General features: G+C 41.1%; 2 protein-coding genes across 3 annotated transcripts; one reads left to right on the top strand and one right to left on the bottom strand.

Moving 5' to 3' along the window:
- Nucleotides 1-5,173: 5,173 nt before the first annotated feature.
- On the top strand, nucleotides 5,174-10,167 carry rmdn3 (regulator of microtubule dynamics 3). The gene is made up of 12 exons (XM_024000362.2): nucleotides 5,174-6,025; nucleotides 6,190-6,370; nucleotides 6,501-6,641; nucleotides 7,515-7,836; nucleotides 7,973-8,075; nucleotides 8,166-8,226; nucleotides 8,314-8,389; nucleotides 8,543-8,620; nucleotides 8,744-8,842; nucleotides 8,957-9,010; nucleotides 9,131-9,211; nucleotides 9,307-10,167. The coding sequence occupies exons 1-12, from the start codon at nucleotides 5,809-5,811 to the stop codon at nucleotides 9,388-9,390; spliced, it is 1,497 nt and encodes a 498-aa protein (XP_023856130.1). The 5' UTR covers nucleotides 5,174-5,808; the 3' UTR covers nucleotides 9,391-10,167.
- Nucleotides 10,168-10,660: 493 nt separating this feature from the next.
- LOC111973380 (DNA repair protein RAD51 homolog 1-like) lies at nucleotides 10,661-14,193 on the bottom strand. 2 transcript variants are annotated; one of them, XM_024000726.2, is given in 10 exon segments: nucleotides 10,661-11,134; nucleotides 11,308-11,429; nucleotides 11,620-11,749; nucleotides 12,105-12,218; nucleotides 12,422-12,516; nucleotides 12,671-12,762; nucleotides 12,879-12,996; nucleotides 13,126-13,263; nucleotides 13,437-13,553; nucleotides 14,103-14,193. In XM_024000726.2, coding segments are annotated over 9 exon segments (1,140 nt in total). In that variant the 5' UTR covers nucleotides 13,524-13,553; nucleotides 14,103-14,193; the 3' UTR covers nucleotides 10,661-10,890.

The raw sequence follows: 14,193 nt of genomic DNA, 5'->3' as shown, positions 1-14,193 counted from the left end.
ACCCCAAATACAGGTGTGCCAAGCTTGTATCGTCATACCCAAGCAGACTCGAGGCTGTAATTGCTGCCAAAGGGTGCTTCAACAAAAGTACTGAGTGGAGGGTCTGAATACTTATGTAAATGTGATATTTCCATTTTGTTTTTAATACATTTGCATAAGTCTAAAAAACAGTTATTGTTTTGTCATTATGGGGTATTGTGTGTAGATAAGCAGGAAAAAACTATATAACCCATTTTAGAATACGGCTGTGACGTAACAAAATATGAATAAAGGCAAAGGGTCTGAATAATTTCCAAATGCACTGTACATGTCAGTACACACACACACACGTATGTCACATGGGGGAGAGGCATTGTTCCGTGAGGTGTTGCTTTAATTGTTTTTGAAACCAGGTTTCCTGTTCACTTGCGCTATATAAGATGGAAGCGAGTTCCATGCACTCATGGCTCTGTATAATACTGTACGTTTCCTTGAATTTGTTCTGGACCTGGGGACTGTAAAAACACCCCCGGTGGCATGTCTGGTGAGGTAAGCGTGTGTCAGTGCTGTTGATCTGAGACTGTTGCACAGATCTCTTAACATGCTCAGGTGATGTTCCCCTGTGAGAAATAGCCTACCAGGCTATTTCAGATTCCATAAGCTTTTCCCCTCCGCAGCAGAAGGAAGATGACAAATGGTAAATTAATCTGAAGCTTGCGAAAAATGCACAGAGCAATATGGGCGGCAGACACTCACTTTGCACACCTTAGACCTGTTGTAGCCAAATAAGGGATGTCACTCATCGGATAAGATCTCTAGGTTACGTCTGTCAGTGACTGGTATTGTGAGTTGTGAAGAGAGCGCAAGAAAACAGCCAATAATAAAACTTACTTTGCCAGTGAACCTTTATTCCATCCCTGATGACTTTGACAGAAACAGCATGAACATCCCCCTTCAACTCTGTGGCAGGTTCACACGAAACTCATAAAAATCTACTTATGCAAAATCTGTGTATAGCGCCTCAGGCCACTGGTACAAAACACTTTCCACAATTCCCACTCGTATGCAAGAGAAATACAATAGATTGGAACATTGCAGTCATAAATAAACAGCATATGATGAGAAAATATTAACACAACTGGGGTAACCTTATTGTGATTTACTGATGTCTTAAAATACATGATACCAAATGTGCAACATAAGATTTGTCACAAGCAACAATTTAGTGACAGAGGACTGTATGTGCAATAGTGAATGTAGCTACATCAATGCTCAATTTGTTTGAATGTCTCGAAAGGGGTATGATCATACTTGACTTATTACACATTTTGTTATACAGCCTGAATTCAAATTATATTTTTCTCAACTACCTACACACACACACTACCCCATAGTGACAAAGTAAAAACATTTTTGCAAATTTATTGAAATACAGAAATCTCATTTACATACTGTGAGTATTCACACCCCTGCGTCAATACATAGAGTCACCATCGGCAGCGATTACAGCTGTGAGTCTTTCTGGGTAAGACTAAGAGCTTTGCCCACCTGGATTGTGCAACATTTCCACATTCTTTAAAAAAAAATGAATTCTTCAAGCTCTGTCAAGTTGGTTGTTCATCATTGCTAGACAGCCGTTTTCATGTCTTGCCATAGATTTTCAAGCAGATTCAAGTCAAAACTAACTAGGCCACTCAGGAACAGTCAATGTCTTCTTGGTAAACACCTTGTGTATATTTGGCCTTGTGTTTTAAGTTATTGTCCTGCTGAAAGGTGAATTTGTTTCCCAGTGTCAGTTGCAAAGCAGACCAACTTTTCTAGGATTTTGCCTGTGCTTAGCTCTATTCTGTTTMTTTTTAGCCTAAAACTCCCTAGTCCTTTTCAATGACAAGCATACCCATAACATGATACAGCCAACAGTATGCTTGAAAATATGAAGAGTGATTCTCAGTGACGTGTTGTGTTGAATTTGCCGCAAACATAAGACTTTGTATTCAGGACAAAGTTAATTTCTTTGCCACATTTTTTGCAGTTTTACTTTAGTGCCTTGACAAACAGCATGCACATTTGAAAAAACAAAATCTGTACAGGCTACCTTTTCATTCTGTCAAATAGGTTATAATTGTGGAGTAACTAAAATGTTGTTGATCCAACCTCAGTTCTTTTATCATCACAGCCATTAAACTCTGTTTGAAAGTCACCATTGCCCTCATGGTGAAATCCCCGAGCGGTTTCCTTCTTCTCCGGCAACTGAATTAGGAAGGACGCATGTATGTTTGTAGTGACTGGGGGTAATTAATAACTTCATCATGCATAAAGGGATATTCAATGTCTCTTTTTAAAATTTATTTTTTATAAAATGTACCCATCTACCAATAGGTGCCCTTCTTTGTGAAGCATTGGAAAACCTCCCTAGTCTATATGGTTGAATCTGTTTGAAATTCACAGCTCGAMTGAGGGACCTTACAGAAAATTGTGTGGGGTACAGAGATGAGGTAGTTAAACAGGGTGAGGCCAGGCAAATTATGCAAGCTAAGCAAACCTTGACTCCTAAACGTATTTAGGCTTGCCATAACAAAGGGGTTGAATACTTGACTCAAGACATCTCAGCTTTTAATGTTAAGCTTTTTTATAAAACTGCSTAAAAACATAATTCCACTTTGACATTATGGGGTAGTGTGTGAAGGCCAGTGACAAAATCCAKTTTAAATTCAGGCTGTAACAWAATCTGGAAAAAGTCCAGCAGGGTGAATACTTTCTGAAGGCACTGTAGTTACACTATGACATCAGTACTGTAGCCACATCATATTCTATCATCAACAATAAAATGACACTGACATACATTAGAGAAAAAAAACATACTCACCAAAGTTAAAACTGACAATGGACACCCCTCCAATCAAACACGGTGATGCAGTAGTACAATTCTRACTGACTGTGGTGAAAACACTCATGCCTTGTTGCAGTAGCGACACCCAGTGGTGTGTGTAATGACTGTCACATGGTGTGCTTGTGTACAGTAGATGCCACAACTGTGTTTGCCCCACACCTGTCATCGTCGCTGCAGAGAAGCCCAGCTTCTCCAGAATCACCCAGGGAGGCTCATCCACATGGTACTCCCAACTGTAAATGTAAGTATCTAGTTATTATTTGCCTTATGCATCATAATAAAAAGTTCATACCTTGCAAACCCATGGCAGACAAAGGCTTTATAAACAAACACAATGGTGTTTGGGTATTTGTTGTAAATTCATAAAGAAACTCAAACACTAGGGCATTTGTTTGCCCTATGAAGGCATGTTAATAAAACACTTGTTAGACTACACATTCTGTAGATTCTGAATTTCTTTTAAAAAGCAGTAAATTATTCAAATTCATCACAAGTTGTTTCCAAATGTCTTTCTGGCTCATAAGTAATTTATTATGGATGGGTCTGAAAACTCACCACCAAACCTTGTTGGACCAGTCTCCTAAAGCACAGTGATAATGCAAGGTAAAATTACATTTCAAATGACCTCTCAAATGCATTTCGGCCTTTGGACTGGCATTTTTCTCATTTGCTATGGCTATGACCAATTAGTTCTTGCACAAATGCCACAACACATGTTTACATTACATTGAGGTAATTGTGTGGCTGTAGTGAAATAAAACACATTGTATCAGACATACATGTCACCAGTGGTGTAAAGTACTTAAGTAAAAATAGTTTAAAGTACTCCTTAAGTAGTTTTTTGGGCATCTGTACTTGACTATAAATATATATGACAACTTTTACTTCACTACATTCCTAAAGAAAATAATGTACTTTTTACTACATACATTTTACCTGACACCCAAAAGTTCTTGTTACATGTTGAAAGCTTAGCAGGAAAGGAAAATGGTCCAATTCACACACTTATCAAGACAATACATGGTCCTCCCTTCTGCCTCTGATCTGGTTAACTCACTAAACACAAATGCTTATTTTGTAAATGATGTCTGAGTGCGCCCCTGGCTATCCATACATTTTAAAAACAATAAAATTGTTATGTTCTGTTAATTACTGATGTCCCCTTTAAGAATGGAGCACCCTTGGTCATGCGCAGGTTGTTCTATGTTATTCTGGTACTAACTCATTTCAGTAAATGTGAAGCTCCAGTTCCATTTCTTGTATTCAGAGTCTTTCTTATTATATAAATAAGTAATAAGAGCTAAGACACTACAAAAATGGTGCCACCTTTGTTTAATAGAAGGAATTTGAGATGATTTATACTTCAGTATATTTAGAACCAAATACTTCTACTCAAGTGGTATTTTAAAAGGTGACTTACTTTTACTTGAGTAAATTTTGATTAAGGTAACTATACATTTTACTCAAGTATGACAATTGGGTACTTTTTCCACCACTGCATGTCGCTCTCAACATATGCATAAATCAATGATGAAAATAGAAATAGGCTACTTACCAGGCAGAATAGTGCACTGATGAGTATCTATGTATCCTTACAAAAACTTCCACACAGAGAGACATCAAAAAGTCCAACATCTGAGATAAATAACACTCTGGTTGCTTCAGATGAGGGAGCTAACTGGGTGAGTTGTTTGTGCACTGATTAAAATCAATGACAAGTCAACAGACACTATCTTTAATATCCTTTAGCTCTATGCTACAGTAAAATGACAGATTGTTTTAAACTCTGTCTGTGAACTTGTCATTCGGTGCTGAGGAAATATTACTGGAAAACCCAAAAGATATTGAAAAACATGTTTTCCTAGATCCATTTTCACTCACCAAATTAGTTTTGAGGTTTCTCCAACCCTTTTGCTGRACAGCTAACCTCATGTAGATTTTCACTCCATCTCCAGTTTTAAGTAAACTAATTCTTATCAACTAGCTAATTATTAGAATCAGGTGTGCTAAACTAGGGTTGGAGCAAAAACCACAGGACGGTAGCTCTCCAGCAATAGGTTTGGATTGCACTGGTCTAGTTCAATCACATGTGCTACAAACAAATGCTACACTGGAAAAGTAGCCTAAATGATAAACACAAAGAATATAATTGACTTGCAAGAACCTTACCTATCATAAAACTGATGTTTGGTGGTGGTAATTTAAATAGCTGGTTAACATMATTTTTGGTAGCATAATAAATCTCCCAAAGACCTTTAGAAACGTTTATGGAAACATCGTTTCTCGACGGAATTATTCATATGTGACACGTTTCATGGAGTCCAGCATTTTTATCGTCCCCCTCGGCACAGATCGAAATGCAAGCGAAAGTGGCGTTTTTAAGGTTACTGTTCTTACATTATACCGTTTAAACGTATCTTATCAGCAGACGGGAATAGAGTAGGTAGCTAGCTAAAATAATTTAAGGACATTCTCCTGAAAGGATTGCTAGTTGTCACACTGTCAGTAGTACCACGATGCGAGCGTCTTGTTTTGACAACTAGAGCCGAGGGTGACGATATTAATCGTTCCTAACTAGCTAACATTGCTTGCTAGCAGATCTTTATTTTTTTTACAGCAAATGCTAAATATTGATTAACAAAGCTAAAGATGTCAGCTAGCTTGACGTTATTGATTGCAAGATAGCTAGCTAACCTTACAATTCAGCGTTTATTTCACTGTATCTATGCTAGTAAGTAAGCTAGCTGTCAGATCATTTCGAAAGCAAAAGTGGGTAATGTTATCAATATCGCTACCATGAGGGTTTTCGAGACGGACAGAAAGTTATTGCCAGTTACCCTATAARTCATTTATCTAGCTAGCTAGCTAGACATTTATCAATAGACCAAGGCAATTATCAAACAAAATCTTATTTAGCTAAGTTATCTAAAGAAGTTGCTATGGTCGCAATTTGGCACAACATGAAGCCGTTAGGGAGAAATTGGATGATAGGACTGGGTGTAGGAGCCACCGCGGGTGTAGGCTTGATTACATTAATAATCTACAAAGRAATTAGTAGAAGAAGATCTCAAACATTATTACTCCAGACTAACCCCCCTGAGTACTTGATAGACAGCCCAGATGGAGCACCCCTTCAGATGGAGTCACTTGAACAAGGTAGGTGGTAAGCACTGCATGGCATAGCAGCATAATCTGAGACTGTCCGTTTGTGTGTGTCCAGCTGTCTGCACCTGTGTAATGAGTATCTTTGCAATGGTGTGTGTCTATACACCCCCCCAGACAACCTAGCTATATCTCTTCTGTCTCCGTTTGTCCCTCAGAGGTGGTGGCCCAGCAGCAGGCCCTGGAGGCGGTGGTGCAGGGGCTGTCCCCTGAGCAGCAGGTGGAGCTGAGGAACCAACTGGATGAGGTGCTGACCTGTGTGTCTTCCCTCCGCTTCGAGGTGGCTGAGCTCAGGACCGGCCTGCAGGACATCGCCCAGCAGATTATCCAGGATGTCAAGTGAGTGGTGGTGGCCACATGGGTTCACCAAGTGGACACTGAATCTAGGATATATCATGTTTCAGGTTTTTTGTTCAGTGTCTTTTGTTCAAGACATGTATGTTGAATGTCTCTTTGCTGCTCTGTGCAGGAAGGGTGTTGAGGATAGCCAGAGGGCACGCAGACGCCGCCACATCATCAGCCATCGGGAACGCACTGACTCCATGAGCTCCAGCTCCATCTATTTCTCTGCCAGTCAAGGCGTGTATGGAGGGGAGACCAGCGAGGGAGGGTAAGATCAGCATGGACTGCAATCACTGCATGGGATAGATAGCATTGTAAGAACATGAGCATAGGGCTAATTGTCCAAGAGCCACCCACCAAAAAAGGCTTCAGAAAAGGCATTCTGTGACCCAGAAAACAACCTCAAAGTTTCAACATCATTACATACATAATTTTATGAATATGAACACTGTGTGGTTCAAACTTGTAAAATGTTACTCACATTTTGTTGTCCATGCTTGCAGAAAGCAAGGTATGTACTAGACCTGAGGAATCTGAAATAATACGAGATAAAAAGCTGTTGAAAGCTGTTCAGATGCCAGAACAGCGCTTTATGTAGCTGTCGGGACCTTAAATGTTTTGTGAGCTGTATTATCTAGAAAACGTTGTGCTGTCTTTAGTTTGGCTAGCAGGCAAAACAACGATGTCCCTTGTAGGCTAAATACACCTGCCAAAATGTCTTAGATTAACTGAGAACCACTGTATATGGTTAAAACATTTCTTTGTTTTGGGGTTCAACTGGATCATTGAAGGATCGGTAACGTGTTGCTTGAGCTTATGCAAGGATGAGCACTGATCTCACATAGTTCTGTGAGGCAGTGTGCAACAAAATTAACCAAGGTGAAACATGGCAATGTCAGAACATTACTAGGGAAATTACACAAGATGCGCAATAATTTTGCGACAAAAAATCTTCACTTTTATTAAACATAACTAATGTGCAACTTTTACAAGTTTGAAACCGTGTTCATAACATTACCTATGTAATATTTTTGACATTTTGCAGTTTTGTCTCCTGGGTCACAGAACAACACCATTTTGGTGGGTGGCCCTTGGACTATACTTTTGTAGTGACCTTAACTGTCTGCCTATACTGTCTCAGGTACTCCACCGCCAACGCTGAGTCAGACTACACGGATCGGGACACGGATCGGGAGACCGACAAGGAGGCGGAAAGAGAGCCGGAGGAGGAATCCGATGAGGACAAGAGCTGTGCCACGACCATCACTCTACGCCAGGAGGACTCCCAGGAGGAGGGAGAGGAACCACAGGAGGAAGACGAAGAGGAGGAGATGTTGGAGGTGATGGCTGAAGTGCCAAGTGGGGAGTTGGCATTACTCCTGGCCCAGAGTGATATCCTTCATATGGGTGATGCTAGGCTGAAGGCAGAGGGCTTCCATCTGCTCCTTGCCAACAAGCTACAGGTCAGCCCAAATTAAAGGAGTCTGAGAATGTGGATCTTTTGTGGCAAATTTTGTTTTCATGTTGCTGAAGTTGTTAAAATATTTTTTTTTCAGTCTAGCTACATCTGTCATATCTTTTTTTTTTTTGTGATACCAGTATGGCGACAGCAGGGAGTTTCTATGGCGACTGGCCCGTGCCTACAGTGACATGTATGATTCTACTGAGGACAAGCAGGAGAAGAAGTCTTATGCAGAACAAGGTAAAGAAAACGTTTGATTTTGTCGTGAACTCTCACTTTAACATGCACTGTCAGATGGTTTGCTTTTGACCTTTGATCTTTTCTCCACAGGTCGTGAAGAAGCAGAGTTCGCTCTAAAGAAGAATGGCCTGAATGCGGAATGTCACAAGTGGTGAGTCACTGAACCGTCAGAGATGTTGTGCTGACCCTTTGCAAAATGGTAAGATATATATTTTTAATCTCTTTCAATACTCCACAGGTTTGCTGTTCTCACAGGCCTTACCTCCCAATACGAGACTATGCATAGCAAACTGAAAAGCAGTCACATTCTAAAGGTGTGTTTTTGTTACTCTATTCAGAATCCTATTGGAATAATGTCATCCAAGTACTCCGTTCATAAAGTCTAATCTATATCAGAAAACAATTGTGAATGTCACCGGTAAACAATAAAAGTGACTTTTGTATGCACTATTCACCCTTTCTGCTAGGAGCATTTAGACCGAGCGATTGCCCTTAGGGACGATGACCCACTGTGTTTCTACCTATTGGGGCGCTGGTGTTATGAGGTAAGCAGAACAAGCTTTTTATCCCAAATCCTTATCTTGGGACTTGACTTAAAAACAACCATACAACCAGTCCTATGCTAACTAAAATGTGCCGCCGTGTTCCCTATCCTTTTTCCTCTGTAGGTTTCCACTCTTGGCTGGCTGGAGAGGAAGGCAGCAGCTGCCTTGTATGACAATCCACCAACATCTACTCTCGACGACGCCCTTGGAAACTTCCTCAAGGTACTTAATCAGTTGCCCAAAGCCAAATCGACTGCTAGCCTCTATACAGAATAAATTTTTTTTTTTTAATGTTTTGTCAGTTTTATTTTTTTATTCCACCTTGTTTGATTTCAGGCAGAGGAGCTGAACCCAGGATTCTCCAAGACAGTAAGACTTTACATCGCCAAGGTATTGGAAATACAATTCTGTAGACAAGATCAATTAAACAGTGGATTTCTCCAGTTTGTAACTTTTACACTAGTTAACTTTTCTGATCCTGATTGTCCTCTTGGTGGTTTTGATTTCTAGTGTCACAAGGAGCTGGGGAATGTGTCGGAGGCCAAAAACTGGGCCCTGTTGGCGTTGAAGATGCCTAGTGGCTCCAGTGAGGTAAGCAGACATTTCTTTGGGATGGACATGAGCATTCACTGTGCACACAGGGTTGACTTTGCTAGGCAGCACTTACCTTTGTTTTCATTCTTTAGGAGGATAGTGCTAAGTTGGAGGCAGAGCTGGGAGCCTTGATTGACAAAGCGACTGAGCTTTCTCTCGACGGTGGGGACAAATAGGGCAGGACACAGCAGTTGCCACTGGATGGCCATTGGCAAACTAGTCCGCTCATCACAGGCCACCCAATCAGCTGTGTACTAGAAACATCTACCGACAACTTTCCCTCTCCTCAGTACGCCAAGTAGATATTCAACTTCCTATGTCACTGAATCAATATGGAGTGAGYTWTTTATATTGCAGTCAGTACCTTTTTCCAGAATGATCTTTGCCTTTTTCACTTTTCACAAATGTACTTTGTTTTCAAAGCACTTTCATCTAACCGGTACTACTGTAATTTAGCWTGTTTGGTTGTTGACCAAATGTGTGCATTGTGTGGAGAGTAACTTAGATCGGACTAATCCCCCTGTACAAACATCAGCCCTACCGTTGTTTAGATGGTGTTGTGAAAATGTTGACAACTTATTCTAAATGTAAAATCAAATTGGATTAAAACATGTCCTGAAAATCATTTAGCATGATTATTAAGATTTAGTGCGTAATGTTTCAATGAACTAAGCCCAGTCTTAAGTCCATGTAATARCATTTTAGAACAAGCATGGACCCTTAGGTTATCTACTTTAATTCCAGAGTGTTATGCTGCCTTTGATTTGTTTGAGAAAATGTTTACCTTTGATTATTTATTTGTTTGTTAAAAGATAATGTTTACTTAGCACTCATTGCATTTATATTCCTCCATTTGTTGGTTTCAATAGGGCGCTTAACATTCAAATACAATTCCTGTAAGTGAGAATGTGTTCGCAGTCAACTTACCTGGTGAAATAAAGTCCTTTAATGAATGTCATGGTTTGAGAAGCTTTTTACTCTACTGATCCCGATACTATAGGAAGGATTTACTTGCAGTATATTCGAGGACTTTAGCTAAATGCATATATAAAATTAATCTTTGTTTATCCACTGTCGTATGGTAATCTGTTGCCAAAAAGGATCAACAATTCCTTGGTATTGGTCATTAGTTGACAAATAATTAATTTCCCAATTCAGAATTCAAATAACTTCAGATGTAGACCAGAGACAGGGTATCCTAATGATCAAATGTTTTAATACAATGCATCTTATACAGAAAGTATAGTTCTGTAATGGATAGGGAAAATGGAGTGTCAAGGAGTCTGTACTGGTATGTTTACTCAAACATCTGCTCTTAATAATAGAATAGATCTGATATACAGTGGGAATGTCAAATCCAAACAATGGTTGTAATGAAGAACACTTGTAGAAAACTAGACATCCTTGACACACCGAAGTCACAATACAACACATTTCTTAAATAATAAGTCCATATCCTCCAGTGGAGTTAATTCTTCTTGTATTATCTTAAGTCTATTGGGTTGGTGAAAAAAATTCCACACATTTGTGAAGCTGAGCTCACTCTGGTTCTCAAAGCTTCATAGGGCCATACAGATCTGTATACAGTGTTGGCCTAAGCATGTTCCTCAGGGCAATAGACAACACTCCATGCAAAGTACCCATTATGGCCAGCATCTCCCATATTAGCCCTTACCTCAGGGAAGTGTACACAGCATAAAAGAGCTGCCATTGTGCAAGTCTACAGTGGCGGGTGAGGGGCATGGCCTCATGAAATACAGCCATGCTCTCACCCCTTGGCATGGTTCCAGCTGAGCTYAGTCCTTGGCATCACCCACCCCGTCTGCGTTGATGGCAAACATGGCTTCAGACTCAGGGAGGCAGGGCGAGTCATAGATTTTGCAGATCCTCGTCTCCCCACGGCCTTTCCTCAAGTACAGTCTAAAAACAAGGAGAGGTTTAGCTAGATAGCTAAATTGCTCTAGAACACCAGGGGCTTAAGTGGTATGCTATGTTAGAAACCATTAGAACGTAACAGATAGGGAACAGAATGTAAAAAACTGACCCCCATTCTTTATTCTGCAAAGCCAAATGGGGTCAATGGAGCTACTCACCGTGTAGTGGACGCATGTGCCATGATGTTGCCACCGATGGGTTTTTTAGGGTCTGCCGAGAACATAGCAGCACCGTCTACCTGGGCCACCACCTGATTGGTTATCACTACGGCAACGCCAAACTGACAAGACGAGAGAGACAAAGTTTAGCATTATGACCGTACTGTGAAGAGAGTTGTGCATACACAATGTGCCAATAAAGTAGCGTTCAGAACATTACTGACAAATGTATTTTATTAGATCAACACCTGAGTCATGGATAAGGAATTCAGCAAACAGACAAAGCCCCTGTAATTCTAACCCTGGCCTTACCTCATCTGCTAGCCTCAGCAGCATTCTCAGGAAGCGTCCCAGGTGGCCTTGCCGTGCAGCAAGCTCTCCCCTCCCTGAGTAGTCTGTCCTGTAGAGGGCCATGGCACTGTCCACTATCAGCATGGCATACCTGAGAGAGAGACCTATAGCGTTGCAGACTGGGTGACCAGAGGGTAGTGGCCTTATTCCAGATCACTTCAATTCATGTCATAAGCAATACTATCAACATGGAAGGAAAACAAGGAATGTGAGAAATAGAAAAACATTTGAAGGATCAGAACCCTCAGGAACAGGGTTAAGGGAGGGATAGATAGATCGAGGGGAGGCAGGGATGGATAGAGGGGAGTATGGATAGATAGGGGGGAGGATGGATGAGGGATAGGGGGGAGGATGGCTGGATGAGGGATAGGGGGGAGGATGCATGGGGGATAGGGGGAAGGTGGATATACGGGTGGGTGGATAGAGGGTGGGAGGGGGGGTCTGACCTAGACTCTGCCATCATGGCTGAGGCTTGGTAAAGCAGCTGGGTCTGGTGGTCTGTGTTAAAGGCTCTAGCGTAGGCTACGTTGTCCAGAACGTCACTCCCAACAAGTCCATACCTAATAAAAAAACAACAGTACATTCTAGTGTGGTACAGATTTCTGAAGGAAGTACAGCATGTATTATGGTAACTCTCTGAACAGACAGAAATTAATGTGCGTTATTCCTGTAGTGGAATAGTTGCTCCAAATTTCACTCTGTCAGTGTCATATAACCCAGTAGTTACTCCATTGTTATTGTGTTGGTCCATGAGAGAACTCACCTCTCTGCTACAGCCAGTAACCTCTCTGGTCTGAAGGTCCCCTCAGTGTCAATGTACATGGCTTTGCCCTCTCCACCACCCTGGTCAATGGGCAACTGAGTTGGGGGAAAACATTACAGAACAAGAACACAAACAATGTCCTGAGAGTGCTATTGTCATAAGATGTCAGCAGATGTGATTTGGATGAGATAGGAGTATACAGCCAAGTCTACCTTTGTTAGTGCTAAATAATGTCATCATGGCAAGTACCTGACAGGTGACTGCAAGGGTGTGGCACAGTTGCGTCTTTCCTGTCCGGAACTCTCCAAACATCTCTGTGATGGAGCCCGTCTCTATCCCACCTGAAAGAGAGTGAGAAAGCCTTTCATACCCATGATAGTGACAAATAAAAATGGGCAAGTGGAAAAACAGAGTCATGACTAAGGTTCTAATTAACTGGTAGAGACCCCAGCCTCACCCTGTAACAGCTTGTCCAGCTCTTTGGACCCAGTGGAGATCTGGATGATTTCAGCTCTGCGTTGGTGGAACTCTGTTGCTGTGGTGAAGCCCATGGGCACTAGTTTGGCAGCTTCAGCCTGAAGGAGTTACCATAGAGGTATAGGAACATCATTCAGTCATAATAGCAGGCCTAACATCAGCTGTGGGCAACACAAAATGAACAGAAAATAAAAACTCAAGAGATTGGTAAATGAAGGTGACCTAACCAGGACTTTGTCTGCTTTGGCCTCACTGATCCCCTTGATGTTGAGCAGCTCCTTCTTGGGGGCATAGGCCACTGCCTCAATGGTGTGGAACCCTGCATCCTCCAGTTTCTTTAGGTCACTGGCACTGATGCCACATTGCTGTGTGGAAAAATGCAAATTACACTACCATCATGCATTTGACGTTTAGACATTTTAATATTGATCATCAGTTCAGCCTAGTACAGGGAATATCCTCAGTTAATATCAGCCAAACACACATCTAATACTGTACCCAGATAAATTAGTATGGGCATAAATGCTCCAACACCTACCTCAAGTCTGCTCAGTGGCTGTGGTCCAAAGCTCTCCTCCTCTACCTCTGCCTCTGCCTCTACCCTGGCCTCGCTTCTCATAGCCATCTCTTTTTATGGACAGGCGAGGTATGTCTGCTAAGTTCATAAAATAAGTTGTTTTCACAGAGGATGAAACTGAARGGCATATAGTCGTTTCCTTCTGTGTTAGTTACTGAGACACACTCATATGCTATTCAACTTGATCAAGACAGGGTTGTTTTCTTGTTGGAATGTAATCCAAAATTATTCTAGTTAGCTAACGTTAGTTTACACAACTGGAAATTGCAACTGACTTGCTAACTTAGTCAAGTTGTTGATGACTTTTTCGCATCTTGTTATCACATATAAAAATGTACTTGAACATATAAGACTTAACTAGATAGGTGTTGTAGTGATTTTCTTTTACTAACGTTAAATACTGGACTTGAACAGTCTTTGAATACGACCGATATTGTGTTATGAAACGTAGCTAGCTTACGCTATTTGTTCAGCTGAGCCAACAATGAAATGGTCTGTGACTTGGTTTACATGTACTTCACTAACGCTGACTGAGTTATCCACATTTCGCTCAAAATAGTCGCTAGCTTAGGTTAATTTAAAGTGATGAATAGGATGTCCAATGTTACAACAACAGCGTCCACTTACCACCAGTTTCTCTTGCTTTCCTTGAACAAAAATCTCCCGCTCGCAAATCAAYTTAGCTATTGAGCGTGCTACGTAAATACGCTGTCCTTTC

This window comes from Salvelinus sp. IW2-2015, linkage group LG14 (assembly GCF_002910315.2).
Source record: "Salvelinus sp. IW2-2015 linkage group LG14, ASM291031v2, whole genome shotgun sequence".
NCBI lineage: Eukaryota > Metazoa > Chordata > Actinopteri > Salmoniformes > Salmonidae > Salvelinus > Salvelinus sp. IW2-2015.
The sequence above is the reverse complement of the archived record's forward strand: the minus strand, read 5'-3'. Positions and strand labels throughout refer to the sequence as shown.